The sequence below is a fragment of the Mirounga angustirostris genome, unplaced genomic scaffold (genome assembly GCF_029215605.1).
Source record: "Mirounga angustirostris isolate CCGP_5_RB_7025 unplaced genomic scaffold, mMirAng1.0.hap1 SCAF_1, whole genome shotgun sequence".
NCBI classification, from domain to species: Eukaryota; Metazoa; Chordata; class Mammalia; order Carnivora; family Phocidae; genus Mirounga; species Mirounga angustirostris.
The window spans coordinates 96,278,688-96,293,978 of NW_026991709.1; the positions used below are offsets into that span (position 1 = coordinate 96,278,688).

A 15,291-nucleotide genomic window follows, 5' to 3' on the forward strand; every position below is an offset into this window, starting at 1 on the left:
CCATCAGGTATGCTGTATTTATAACTTTATTAGTATATAAATATTTATAAAATTTATATTTAGCACGTATATATTTATTGTTTAACCTTTAATTCAGCTTTTTCCCTCATAATGATTTCTGTTTTTAAAACTTGCCAGAACTATATGCAGTTTTGAATTTGTAACTTACCTGCTTTACTCTGGCATAATTCTTTTGTCTTATTTTTTCAGAAGTTTTTGCAAATCACAATGATTTTTATATAATATTAAGACAGTGGAAAAAAAAAAGACAGTGATCATGAACACCAAAGATTTTGTAGTTCTTCCATGGGGAAAACCTGGAAATTCTGTAAAGCTGAAATACAAGTAAGTGCATGTATATTTATTACTTAAATAGAAATAATTGCTAAAATTTCTGTATGTTGTAATTTAAAGTATTCTTTTTATATGAGACAGTTTAGACTTGAGCTTAAATTTGTGAGTTCTTATCTCCATTTTCTTTACTTTGGTGTATTTTTATTTATAAGAGAGTAGGTTGGATATATAATAAATCCACAATAGTTTTTAAAATGAGGACTAAAATTACTTATGCTGCAAAATTGAGGTTAAAGTTATAAGTAAAATTTGGGTTTATTGACTATTAAAGCAATCTAACAAAGTTACTAATAGTTTGTGACACTTGTTCAGAATTAAAAGGAATCACCCTGAAGAAACTGAAAGGCACTGAAATTTTGGGAGACTATTGGGCCTAGAGATCTTTAAACAGAGAATAGAAGGTGCTAACTAGCCTAGCCCTTCGCCTACCAGGGGACAGTATGTTAAGTTCACCTTTCTCAGGAGGGGTACCTTCTGTCCTGGATTGCCTTGTGGATGCATTCAGCTAGAACCAAGCCATTCTGGGTATCCTGGGAATTTCATGACATGGCAGGAGGACTGGAAGTGTCAATACACTCTTTCCCTTTGAGGTCATCTAGGGCCACTGGAAATTCCCAAGGCCTTTCTCTAGAGTATCAATGCCAGCTGGTTTGGATTAGGGACGGGCTGTCAACTTTTAATTTGAGCTTTGAGTTCCCTGAATCAGATCAGTAGTCCTGCAGTGTCTTCGGAGCCTTCCTAATTCTTCCTTCACTTTTGAGATACTGTGTGTAAGAGCATGTGTAAACTGGAAAATGTTACACAAATATATGGCATTCTCAGCACAGTTGACCCTCGACCAACACGAGGGTTAGGGGCACTGACCCCCTAGCACAGTCAAAAATCCATGTATAACTTTTGACATCCCCAGAACTTAACTGCTAGTAGCCTACTCTTGACCGGAAGCCTTATGGATAGCATAAACTCTCAAATAACACATATTTTGTATGTTCCATGTATTATATACTGTATTCTTTCAATAAACTAAGCTAAAGAAAAGAAAATGTTATTAAGAAAATCATAAGGAAAAGACAACAATACTGTATTTATCAAAAAAAATTTGTAAGTAGACCCATGCAGTTCAAACCCCTGTTGTTCACAATCAGCTGTCTTCGTTTTACCATTTTTTGGTGGGAGAGGAGCTATCCAATTGCTACTATTACCAATTTTGCCTTTTTTTGTGTAAAAAGAAAAGGGGGCATACAAAATTTGGTTTTGGTCATATGTTTCCCGTCTGTGTTTATATACCTATAAACCATTTATCCAAACATTTATTAAATGCACATGTTTTACACACTGTGCTAGGGAATGGTGGATATGGAAGTAAGAAGACACAATCTTTGCTCTAAGGTAGTTTGTAGAGGATGTGAATAGATAAAATCACATTTACGAGATAGTGTGAAGCGTGGTGTGATGAGAAAGCAGAGGGGGCTATGAGAACATGGCCCAAACTACTGGGTCAGGTAGGAGGTCTCCAAGCTTCACCTGAATGATGCAGTTAGTTGGGTAGTTACTGGGTGAAACTTGTGCAAAGGCACAGAGACCACATAGTTTGGGAACTTTCAGACATATCCGGTGTTTTATGGAACAGAGATTTGTAGAACAAAGTTGGAGAGAAGGGCAGGGTTGTATAGATAGTAAATTAACTTGTATGCCACACTAAGGAGTTTGGAATTTATTTTGGAGGTAAGATGGGGATCATTGTTCCATGGCCTGCAGGTCTCCCTGATCCACCCATGATCAATAACCTACAAAAGCTAGGACAGGAACAACCACTCTGTGGTAATTGCTCTAGAGTTCCCTTTGTCCCCCTTTCCTTATTCCCCTTGTCCCCCTGTTTTCATTTGATACTGTCTTAACGATTATCTTAACCTTGTCTGATGTATTGGTGTTCTCCAACGTTTGTCTTCCTCTTTCTCAGCCTCCAACTCATTTCAGCAGGTTGTTTCTGGCCCTTGGATTTGTTGGGTTGACCTGGTCTCTGCAGGATCAACCCTAGTTTTCCTCAGTGGCCCTGCCTGCCCCCTGGCTCTGTGTCTGAGGCTGTCTCTAGGAGGAACCCTTGTCTTGTTTCACACCCATAGCATCCCATCAACTTGATCACTTGGTCAGTAAGCCAGTCTTTTTTTTTTTTCTTTTTTTTTTCAGTTTCATCCCTTTACCACAGTGGGGTCTTCAGAAACATTAAAGTTTTCTAAGCAAGTGATAACACAATCACATTTGTGCTCTTGAACTCTTCCTCTGGAAGCCATGTGAAAAGTGTTGTGGGCCATTGAGACTTTGGGCAGGGAGACCAGCTCAGGTATCAGTCCTGAACTGTGTCCCCATCCCATCCCAAAGTGATCTAGGCATCATTATCCTTCTGGTTGCCTAAGTAAGAAACCTAGGATTATCTTAGATTCCTTCCTTGTCCCTTCCCTGTGAGTCACCTACTTCTGGTCAGTCTCCAAGTCCAGTTAATTTTATTTCTTTATATTTTCCAAATGCTCCCATTTTTCTCTCTACTGTCTCTATCCAGTAGGACCAGCATCATCTCTCTATTATTAGGATTACCGAAATAGTCTCCCAACCGGCTGCCTTGCCTTGCCTTTCAGCCTTGCACCCTCTAATTTCCCATTCTGCAGTCAGGGTGATCTTTCTAAATAAAATGCAAGTCTGATCAATTCTCTTAAAGTCCTTTGGCGAGTCTCATTGCTTATAGAATACAAATCCTCACCATGGCCTACATGGCTCTTCATGATCTGGCCACTCTCCACCTCAGCAGTTCCATTTCTTGCCACTTTTCCCATCCTGCACATAGTGCCTGGTCACATGGAACCTCTTGCTCCTTGACGCACACATCACCCGTGTCCACTTGTGCCCACACTTTTCTTTCTTCCTGGAATGCTGCTTTTACCACTTTCGTTTCATCCCTCAGGGCTCAGCTCAGAATTCTCTTTCCCCCGAAATGCTCTTGCAGGCCCATCAGCTGGTTGTGTGCCCTTTCTGTGTGTTCAGGTACCTGCATGTACTTCTCCAATGACAGCACCACTATACTGTATTTCAGTTACCTTCAGGCATGCCTGTGTTCCTGTCTGTACTGAAAACTCTTCTGGGTCTCCTACACTATCATGTACTATCACATATCCTGTCCCCACCGTGCCTATTTGTACTAGGGGCTGAAATACTTGTGGAGCACATGTAATGAAAATTGTGCCTCCTCCTTCGTATCCTTGCTGGCTTCTCGGAACCCTCTGGCAGCCTCTGCCTCCTTTCACTTTCCTTATAACTCCCCAGATAGTGTCCACTTGGGCACGTATCTTTGGCCCACTTGCTCTTTGGTGACTGCTTCTATAAATTAGCTCCCTTTTCTGATCTCCATTATTTTTATTTTTCAATGCCTTGCCATCAAATCCTTGGGTACTCACCCTACTTGTATATAGACAAACACTAATGTAGTAATAAGGGAAGAGATTTAAACTCATGATAGATAATACAAGCTAGACAACTAGGTTGGTGTAGACCTATGGGAGATGGAGTCAGTGACTAATTCTGACAAGAGACTGGAACTGTAAAATGAAGAAAATGGCTTGTGTCAAAAGTTTGATGAGCTTCAGATATTATCATCAAAATCTCTTGTGCGAGAATCTATAAGAGGGCTCCTCTCTGTCCTCAAAGTAGGTTCTTTTCTTATTGCCTTCCTTCAGAGGAAACAATAAGTGGTGTTGGCCCAGGTCCCATTCAATCCTTTTGATGGCTCCTATACCGAGATCCTCAATAGGTGCTTTCTCCCTAATAGGCCCCAAACAAGCTCTGCTCTCTCTCTCTCTCTCTCTTTTTTTTTTTTTTTTTTGTATTGTACTTGCACAACATAGAGGTAGAAATTTATTGAAGATTTCTAAGATGACCAGGTCAGCAAAAATGTGTATTCTGTCTATAGAGAAAAAAATAGTTATTTTAAACAGTATGCTTCAAACTATTTGAATTCTTTAGAGTGAAGACAGTATGAAAATTAGAAAATATTTTTTCTTTTGCTTTCTATTTGTATAGCATAGATATTTGTGCATATGTAAAGGCAGAGTTATGATTTGAAACTTTTAGTACTGTAATGGGAAAAACAAAATTCTGAGATTTGAAGAGATACATACGTTAAGGAGAATGTTAATGCAAGGTAATGCTAACTTTAGAAACCATATTTCACAGAATGCAAAGGAAGTAGTTAGAATACTTCATCACTTACTCACTATTCATAATTTTCATTAAATGCCGAAGATGATATAAAATTATTTTGCCTTTTTTGTTGTTGTTGTTGTTTGTTTACTACAAATGAACATTCTGTGTTTAACTCTTACTCAGAAATGCTCAGGAACTGAGGATGGAGAAGGTCCAGTTAGAATTGGAGAACCAACAGATGGAAAAGAAGCTACAGGAATTCCAGTCAGCTTGGAGCAAAGGAAAGGAAGAAAGAGAGTAGGTGACATTTTTAGGGATTTTGAGAGGAATAAACTGAATTGGGTAAAGAACTAATTCATATATTAATATATCATTCCAAAAAAGATCTGCCCTGAATGAATAATTTCTGGCTTTTCCTGATGAACAAATAGTATTAAATTTCTCCTACTTTTTCTATTTGTGTCCTTTATAGAAGGCATGTTGCTTTTTAAAATTACCATTACTGCTGTTTCCTTTGAACCTTATTTGGTCTTACACTTTCTTATTTCTCTTCGTACATGACTCTTCTGAAGCATGAAAGTCTGGGATGTTTAGCACAGCAATGCAGAAGTTTGCCTTTGCTCTCATAAAGCTGCCACCCATAGGAGATTGCGTTTAAGGTTGTTTTTACTTATGAAAAGACTTTGCGGGGGCAGGAGTTTACATGTTCATATGTAAGAACCATTCAAACCCTCAAGTATGTTTAAAATTTTTGGACAAATGTGTTTTAGCTGAAATTTTATTAATGAGTACTCTCTAATATTGTGCTTTGTATCTATACTAATTTTATTGAGCATTTTCCTTTATTATAAAAATAATAAATGTAGATGATAAAAGTCAAACAGAACTGATAGTTATGTAACAGAAATTATTTCTTCTTAGCTCTAGGCTGACTCCCAGCCCATTTGTAGCTCTGCTTTTAACAATTAAGTTTTTTTTTCCTCCACAAATATCTTAGCTTTGTATAAACCTATGTATATATATATGTGTATGAATGTGTGTTTGTGTATATCTCACATGTCTTTTCTTTTTTTCAAAGAATTATTTATTTATTTATTTGACAGAGAGAGAGAGTGAGAGCAGGAACACAAGCAGGGGGAGTGGGAGAGGGAGAAGCAGGCTTCCTGCCGAGCAGGGAGTCCGACGCGGGGCTCGATCTCAGGACGCAGGGATCATGACCTGAGCCAAAGGCAGACGCTTAACGACTGAGCCACCCAGGCGCCCCAATTTCACATGTCTTTTATGTTTTTACAAGTGAGGTTATAAAATGATTCACACCCTATTTTTTTTTTTTTTACTTAATACATCTTAGCACTCTTGCCACATCAGCATGCAATTGATCTCATTCTTTTAATGGCCACATAATATTTCTTTGTGTATTTTTCAGATCTTTATTAAATTTTCTCAATTTTGTAGTTGTAAGTGCTGCTGTGAGCATGCTTCTACATATATTTTTACATATGCAAGAATATTAAAGGGTGAAATTTTAGGTCAAAGTGTATGTGCAGTTTACATTTTGGTGGATATTGGAGAAGTTGTCTTTCAGATAGGCTTCAAAAATGTATAACTTTCTCCTACAGAGGATAACAGTGCATGTCTCATGTGCTTTGGCTGGTACTAAATATCACCAGGCTTTTTGTATATTAAATTTGCTTTTGTTTTGTCTTATCAAATATCACTTGGATATATTAAATTTGCTTTTGTTTTGTCTTATCAAATATCACTTGGATATCAAATATCCAAGTGATATTTGATAAGTGATATTTTCATTAGCTGAGGAACCTTTTGTAGATGTTTTTAAAAATGTTCTAAAGCTTGACTGAGTTTTTAGAAGAGGTAAGTGTTCTTCTAAGGTCACATAGATAGTAAATGTCACAGCCAGAATGAGAACCTGCCACTCACTGGTCAGGAAGAAAGAAGTCCATTGTTCTGACCTTGACTTTATTATTTATTGTCTGTGTGACCTTGGGCAAGTTTTTGTCTCATTATTTTGTAAGTGAGAATTGGACTTCTGCCCTGTTGACTTCAGAAAATTTTGTGAGACTCAAAAGTGCTTTGAAAACTAGAAATTAAACAGTTTGCCTTCTTTGTCATCTCTGTTACCTTTCAATGTGGCAGCTGATTTGTAGTCTTAAATACGGAATTCATTGCTTAGTAGATCTGCCGAATATTTTGGGTATTGTTTTGCTTCCTTTTCCTCTTTACATTTGTAGACCCTTAGCTTTTAAAACTGCATGACAATCTGTAAAGTTTCCTATAAATCAGTAAAGCTATCTTTAATCATCATAAATGTCTAAAAAAGGAAATTCTTCATCTGTGTTTGGACATTTTATTTTTATTCATTTCTTCTCAAAAGCTCCAAATATGATAGAGCTATATTTTAGAATTGCTGAGGAAATCATGGCATCATTGATATTTCATTTTCATTTTGTGGTGGTCTGTTACATGTTAATGACTGAATTTCATTTCTTGAAACAGGGAAAATATATTTGTTTTCATTAAAAGGAGAAATGTATTTAGTAATTACATTTTGTCTTCCATTTATATATATTGAAGGTCAAGTGGATATCGCTGGAAATCTGGACAAGTGGGAAAATTGGGTAATCAATCACTCATGATGTCACAAAATAAAGGAAATATTATTAAGGTAGGAAAATACCATTTGGCTCTCAGGGAGTTTACTCAGTGAAGAGATATAAATTAGTTTTTCAGATCTCGTATTCCCTTTTATACTTAAGAACCTACTATTATTATTTTAACAACTGCATATTACTGGATTTTGATTAATTTTTATGGTTATCATATCTGTAGCTTTCATTATTCAGATATATTTTATTTTTCATCTGCAAGATGATTTTTAAGAATTCACCTTGAGTAGAATCTTTCTAAACTGAATTTTTTTTTACAGTTCAATTCTGGTTTCAAGTATGTGAAATACAACTATGTAGTTTTATATTAGGGTGAAAACTAAGTTATTTGCTGTAACAAAGGACAGACTTTTTTCTGCCTTTTTATTATATCACATTTGTTTAATAGTGTTTATGTTTTGCTTGGATAATGATTATTATTCATATACTATTGATTCCATGTGTGAAGATACCCAAGAAAAAATGCTTTCAGGTTTCCCAGCTGTAGAATTGCTTTATCTTTACTGTGTATTATAAAATAAAACATTATATTTAAAATTAAAACCAGATGAGTGACTTTATGTAAGGAAAGCTGTTTTGTTTCTGGATTGTTTAGTACAAGATCTGTGACTTTGTAAGTTTTAACTTATATAGCTTTTTCTCTCCCAGTTATTGAAGTATAATATATTAAAAATGCTGACTCTGTGATTATGGACTTATTTATTCAATAGCAATTATTAACTGCCTCCTTTGTCCCATGTGCATTATCCTTGTTCTCAAGGAGATCCTCATCTAATGTGAAAGATGATGCACATATGAGAATAGGAAAAGTCAGTATGTCATTTTTAACCATTTAGTGTATGTACCATCTGTGTTTGGGAAAAAACACTTTAGTTCTGCAAATAGTTGAAAGTATTCTAGATGTCTTTGTAAGGAACAAATGATGAATAAATCATAATGCCAGGCCCCACGAACCTCATAATAGAGTCAGATGTGAAAGCATGGGGTTTAGGGAGCTCTAGAAGGTGGGCGTAAAAAGTGAGCCAGAGCAGGAGGGAATACCAGAGTTCAGAGTCTTGACTCTTTCACTGTGGGAATGGAATTCCCTGACAGCTTTTGAGCAGGAAGACAGCAAGATTAAGGTGATGATTTATGATGGCTGATCTTGTTTAAATATCCAGTGCATTAGGAGTTTATAAACAGAGTATAGAACAAATGATATTGAAACTATTTTCAACATGTCCCACATCAATAAAGAATGTATTTTGATCATGGACTTTTCTATACATGAACTTTTATTTATAAATAGAATTTATTTATGTACATGATAGTTTACTAATATATCATGTGTGTTGAAAAACAAATTGTGAACATTATTTAAGGATGACATAAACTTCATTTCTACTTTCTGGTCTTTTCCTGAGCTCCCTTGGGCATGCATACATGCTACTTTGGAGGCCCCTAGCATAGAGGCAGAGAGACTATTTAGAAGACTCGCCAAAGAATCCAGAGGCCAAATGAGAAGAGTCTGAATTAGAATGTAGCAGAAGAAATATAAAGAAAACTATGGAACCAAAAAAACAGTGAGAAAGGAAAGGAAGAAGTCAAATGTATAACTGATATTAGGCTGGATTGATTGACAAGGAGGTAGAATAAAGAAGGAAGCTGAAAAAAAATTGGGATTTAGAAATCCCTCCCTCCCTCCTTCTTTCCTTCTTTCCTTCATTCCTTTCTTCCTTCCTCTCCTTTTCCCAGCTTTGTTGAGGAAATTGACAATTAAAATTTTAAGATATTTTAAAATGTACAGCATGATGTTTTGATGTATATATACATTGTGAAAATATTTCACCCATAGGGATAATTAACACATCCGCACCTCACGTATTTACCTGTCTTTTTCTTTCTTTCTTTCTTTCTATCTGTCTGCCTTTCCTTTCCTTTTCTTTTTTCTTTTCTTTCACATTTAGGTTCTACCTAGCACATTTTGAAGATTTAGAGTTTTGTTTGACTTCTTATGTGTTCGTTGAAGCCAAGAGAGTAAATGTGCTTCCTAAGAATTTATAAAAAGGGAAAGAAAGGTATAAAGGATAAAGCTCAGAAAGGGCAGGTGTGAGGGATAAAGCTCAAGGAATATGGAGGTAAAAGAGAACTTTAATATTGATAATCACTATCTATTTTATACCAGTCAACAGTTTAGCTGCTTTTCCTGTTTTTTCTCATTAAGTGCTTATATCACTCTTAAGAGACAGTTGTTATTTTTCCAATTCCCACAGATGAAGTAATTTAACATCAGAGAAGTTCACTTGCTCAAGGTCAAGTGTCAGGGCCAGATTTGGAATGCAGGCTTTCAAGCTGTTTCTCAGGTGATTTGCCAGCTCTTCAGTGAAGGGAGCCTGAGAAGAGGAAGAGTGGTAGCTATAGAATCAAAGTAATGTAATTTCATAGAAAACGGAAGTAAAGGTGAAGGTGTTTTGACTATGATTTTAGAGCAGTGTTTCTCAACAGGGGTTAGTTTTGCCCCCAGGAGACATTTGGCAATGTCTGGAGACATTTTTAGTTATCACCACCAAGGGTTTTGGGTTTTGGTTAATGATAGATAGTGGCTACAGGCCAGGAATGCTGCTATGCATCCTACAACATACTGGACAGCCTCCCCACCAAAGAATTATTTGGCTTAAAACGCCAATGGTATCAAGGTCAAGAAACCCTATGTTAAGTCTATATTGATTAAAATCCGGACTCATTTCATTAGCTCTGTGATTTTAGGCAAGTCACTTAACTTTTCTGAGCATCTGTTATCATATTTGTAAACATACAAAACAATACTTGCTTATTACTTTATATAGAGTTTTAAGCAATGTTAAGATTTTACGTGTGAAACCAATTGTAACATTGGCTGAAAATCACATTAAAATATTTGTGGAGAATGAGAATTTTTAAAAAAACACTGAATTCGATTTGATGTTAGATGGAAAAATATTATCAAGTGGTTACAGAAACAAAGGTGGGTGGCAGTGAGCAAAGTCTAATGTTGCAGGGAGCATGAGAACGGTAGGTGACCTCTCAAGGATATAACAGGATCAAGGAAAGACTTTATTACAGTTGACCCTTGAACAACACAGATTTGAACTGTTCAGGTCCACTTAATATGCAGATTTTTTTCAATAAATGTATGTACTATAAATGTATTTTTTCTTCCTTATGACTTTCTTAATACCATTTTCTTTTCCTTAGCTTACTTTATTGTAAGAATACAGCATATAAGACATATAACATACAAAATATGTGTTAATCAACTGTTTATGTTATTTGTAAGACTTCCAGTCAACAGTAGGCTATCAGTAGTTAAGTTTTTCGGGGTCAAAATCGGTGCACCAACCCCCATATTGTTCAAGAGTCAACTGTATATTGTTTATTAGAATCAGAAACATGTGAGCCCATTTGTAGCTAAGGGATGGACTCACTAATGGAGGAAAGATAGAAGATGCCAATAAGAGAGACGCCAGTTGCTGGGGTGTAGTCTTTGAAGAGATGGATCTTTAAGAAGGCCTTGACCAATGGAAGGAAGACACACTGTATCTGATAAGAAAGATGGAAGAGAAAACGGGTGGCAGTAAAGGTAAAATTTTAGAGGTTGCATTTGACAGGAGGTGAGGCAGAAAGCCGTGGAAAGATTTTAATGGGAAGACCTCAACATTCATAGTAAATTTGAAGGCAGGATCATCTGCTCACAATAAGGAGGGGAAATGGGGTGAATGTGAGTCTTTTGGAATGGAGAAAGTTTGAAGTAGCCACTGGGGGAGTCATGATTGAGGTTTAGCACGAAACGAATAAGTAGACTGCTGAAGAGCCATAGGAGAATGGATTTGTAGGGGACCCAGTCAGGATTATTTCATCACAATGGTAGGTAGATAGAGGTAGAGGTCTAAGAGGAAGGAGGTAAGGTGATCATGGTTAGCACTGAGAAGCTCTGAGTCTGGGCTTTTGAAGGTGTGGCCATTCAGATTGCTGCTTAGGTTTAAGGTTTGGTCATAATGGTCAGGTGGCTGAAGAGGTACTTAGATGTTCATAGTAGTCAGCATGTTGGAGGGTTTTCAGCATCAGGGTGTCAGGTGAACATGGACATTGCAGTCTCCACGATCATCACCCAGAACTGTGATGGAGAGAAATACTGAGCAGATTGCTATAGTTCAGGTGGAAGAGGATCCTGGATATTGATAAAGGCAGTCAGTGGATGGTGAGGACCTTCAGTAGAGGCATCTTTGCTGAATGATGAGATCAGAGCAATATTCTGGAAGCAGCACTGAGGAGCAAACGGGGAGAAAAATTTTCTTCTCTCCTGGTGAGTGCAAGGGAGTAGAAATGGAGCTAGTTCCTCTGGAGAGTTCTCTGGAAAAGGTTTTGTCTGAGGAAAGGTGGGTCCAGTTAATATGAACTCTTGCAAGAGGTATTTTTAGGAAAGGTTTAAGGCATGGGATAAATGACTGTTTAATAAGGACTCTATGGACTAGCAGGGAACCAGGATAGAAGGACAAGCAGTAGAAAATGGTGAAGGTTATATAGCCAATTGGATTAAGAATAAGAATATTTGGAAAGGTGGCTAATGGGAGGAGTGTGGGCCCAGCATGGCAGATTAGGGCATTTGTCAATGCCAAGGAGGCTGATGACAGCACAGTCTGACTCCGATGGCCGTACAGCCACTAAGCTTCCCTGACCCCTAATGGCACCTCTGCAGCATCCTCTGATGCTGAAGTGGGTTAATAAGGCATAGGCTTCAGGATATCAAATCCCTGATGTTTTGGATATACACGTATGTGCATATACATATATACACGTATGTGTGTGTGATGTGTGTATGGTCCAACCCTACCTGACCTTCAACTCTTTACCAAACAGATGAAAATCAGATTTAGGAGGAGATTCTATCTGCCTAAAAATAGCAGCTAGCAGTTTGTTCACTGAAATATTTTTATACAGTTTGAATCATTTGAAGTAAATATGGCCATATTTATAGAGCCGAAAAATATTTACAATAATAAAAGCAAATTATAAAATTTCCCTAATAATGGGTTCAGTTTGCTTTGGCATAGCCATCCTGTCCAGCTAGCCTATAACCACATTGATCATGTTGCAATTCAGATGTATCATTAAGGTAATAATATTGGATAATTTCATTATGAAAAAACGAGATTAAATTATCTGTAACTTGTATAACATTTTCAGTTTAAAAATTGAAGTGTGATTCACATCAAAATTGATTATTTCAATCCTATTTTCTTTTCTGCTGTGTTTGGTACATAGCATCTGAACAGCTGCTCAAAGAATGTGAACAAAAAATGCCCTTTTGAAGCAAAACCACTAGATTCACTGAGAATAATTATGCCTAAATTTTCAAAGATGACTGCGGTTGGTACAGCCGTTGACATAGAGGCAAATGTTGTTTTCATATTCTCATGTACAAATTGGGCAATTGAGCATGCAGATTGCAAATTGAAAACTAGGCATGAATTGACAGGGTCTGTATAAATGTGCACCATTTCTCCATGCTCGTTTGTGTACTTTGAATGTTGGTTTTAATAAGACCAAGGCAAGTATATACAGTTGGTGAATCTGTTTTATGTCTTAAAATCTTAAGATCCAAGGATTTTAAATGACTCTTTGAAACACCTAACAGCGAAGCTTATTTACTCAATATTTTGGCTATAACTTCAGAAAGTCAGGGATCACAGCTAATATATTGAAGGTTAAATCTATGATGCTTAAACATGTGGTTCTCCAAATTAGACAAATAAGATAATATTGGCTTCTACAGTTATGTAAGCACAGTGGCTCAGTCAGAATTCAGTTTAGATTTAGTCTACACAAATATTAGACTTTGTGTGTTTCAGAAAGATCAGAGATAGAAAAGGCTTACTGAGCCTTTACAGTATTTGAATACTAGTGCTTTCCTAAAATAATTTCATGATGATATATAATTATTTTTGTTCAAAACATAATTTATGGCATGTTTCTAAAAGTGGTTTAGATGTCTCCAAAATTTATTTTCTTCTTCTTTTTTTTTGGTATTTTCTCTTGCTTAAAAGTTCTATATATGCTTTAATCATGATTTTCTATTAATTTTATATTTTTCTCTCACAATGTTTGTTTTGCTCAGGATGCACTGAAACGTTATGGCTCTCTACCATTTTTGTTAGTAACTTAAACTTTCTTTGAATAAGAGACTGTATACCTGACAAATAATATCTATTTCATTAATACAGCTTTCTGCTGGAAAAGTAAAATTAAAATTACTGAAGGAGCAACTTCAAGGTAAACAGTTTACTGCTGTATTATTAGATGCTAAAGATATAACTTGTTTTCTTTTTCATTTGAATTTCATAGAAAATTAAAGTGCTAGAATTGTTCATGCAGTATAAAGATTCTTTTTTTTTTTTTAACGATTTTATTTATTTGAGAGAGAGAGAGAATGAGAGAGAGCACATGAGAGGGAGGAGGGTCAGAGGGAGAAGCAGACTCCCTGCCGAGCAGGGAGCCCAATGCGGGACTCGATCCAGGGACTCCAGGATCATGACCTGAGCCGAAGGCAGTCGCTTAACCAACTGAGCCACCCAGGCGCCCAAAGATTCTAAACCCCCAAATGATGACTCTGATATGACTTTTGATATTCAAATTCATTTTATTTATTTTCAGGGGGGGCGGCCTTATTTTATGTCAAAAAATGTTAACTTAAAATATGAATATAATAATAATGTTTTCAAAAGTGAGGACTTTGATAGTACTGTTCTGTAAACTCTATTTATATAATCTTTTAACCAGGAAGATAATTGAGCCATATAAAATTATATACTGAAACTCCACTCTAGCAATCTAAAAGAATATTGAAAATGGCTTTATATTTTAATAAATTATTTCACAATAGCAAAACCCAAGAATCAATTTTGAATTTACAGTAATTCCAGAAGAAATAAATTTTTTATAGAGGATAAGTACATTTAATTTGAATGGAAAAGATAATTTGCTAGAACAAATTCTAGAAATCTATATAACATTTATTATAGAAGGTGGTTCTCTGGGGGCTTCATTTAGTTTGATCCGGAGATGGAACAGAATGCCATAGGGATTCTATCAAGAGTGTAGTTTTTGACATTCTGTAATTTCAGTTGTCCAATTCAAGTGAGTTTTAAGCAGAATGGGTGTGGGCAAGTATGTGGGCCCTGAGGTCACAGGGGGCTACAAGGGGGACTGTGGCCTCCACAGTTTACTGGGAAGAATAGACTTGGCTGCACACCATTCTTACTGGGCAATTGATATTTAAATACTCTTTGGGAATTTAGAAATGTGCATAAGTTCATTACTTTATCAGTCAGAAAACTGAACATTATATTTTAATGTGATTGGCCTGATATATTTTTTTTTCCTTCCAGAGCCAGTGAAACCACCACTTAATTATAAGATGGCCAATCCTTCTGAAAGTGAAAAATCCAAGATAAAAGGGAAGGTTTGTGGACAGTGTGAGAACAAAGCTGCTGTGCTGGTATGTGCACTATGAAAAGATACTAGACCATAACGTTCACATGGCCTCACTCACCTCTCCCAACTTGACCTGCTTTGGGAGCCAGATACTTTTCCTTCGCTGCCGTTCTGAAAGTGAAGTGTGCATGCCGCCCTGTTCAGTGCACTGCATCTTACCCTCTCATTCCAGTTTAAGGATATTACCTACCTTGTACTCTTGGATCATGCCTATCAGCACACAAACATGCTGCAGTACTTTCCAAATCAAAACTACACCAAAAGTTCTTCTGTGACCCCTGCATCTCCTTCTGGCCCTTGTTAATAAAACTTCTAAAGAGTTATCTACACTGCTCCCAACACATTCTCACTTCCTGTTCTCTCTCTCTCTTTTTTACTGAGGTATAATGTACTTACTGTGAAAGAGAGACCTTAAATGTACAATTAGATGCCTTTTGACAAATGTATACACCCCCATCAATATAATAGAATACTTCTGAAAGTTCTCTTGTGCCTTTTCCAATTCATTTCCACTACAAAGCCAACTACTGTTCTGATTTTTATCACCACA

The 15,291-nt window shown here is 36.5% G+C and overlaps 1 protein-coding gene across 1 annotated transcript in view; it reads left to right on the forward strand.

Annotated features, from left to right (window-relative positions):
- Positions 1–263: 263 nt before the first annotated feature.
- The window catches only part of ZBBX (zinc finger B-box domain containing), a 110,393-nt gene continuing 95,365 nt past the window's right edge, over positions 264–15,291 (forward strand). The window contains 5 exon segments of the mRNA XM_064590345.1: positions 264–345; positions 4,729–4,842; positions 7,141–7,231; positions 13,472–13,520; positions 14,636–14,745. Coding sequence (XP_064446415.1) covers positions 278–345; positions 4,729–4,842; positions 7,141–7,231; positions 13,472–13,520; positions 14,636–14,745 — 432 coding nt within the window. The 5' untranslated portion in view covers positions 264–277.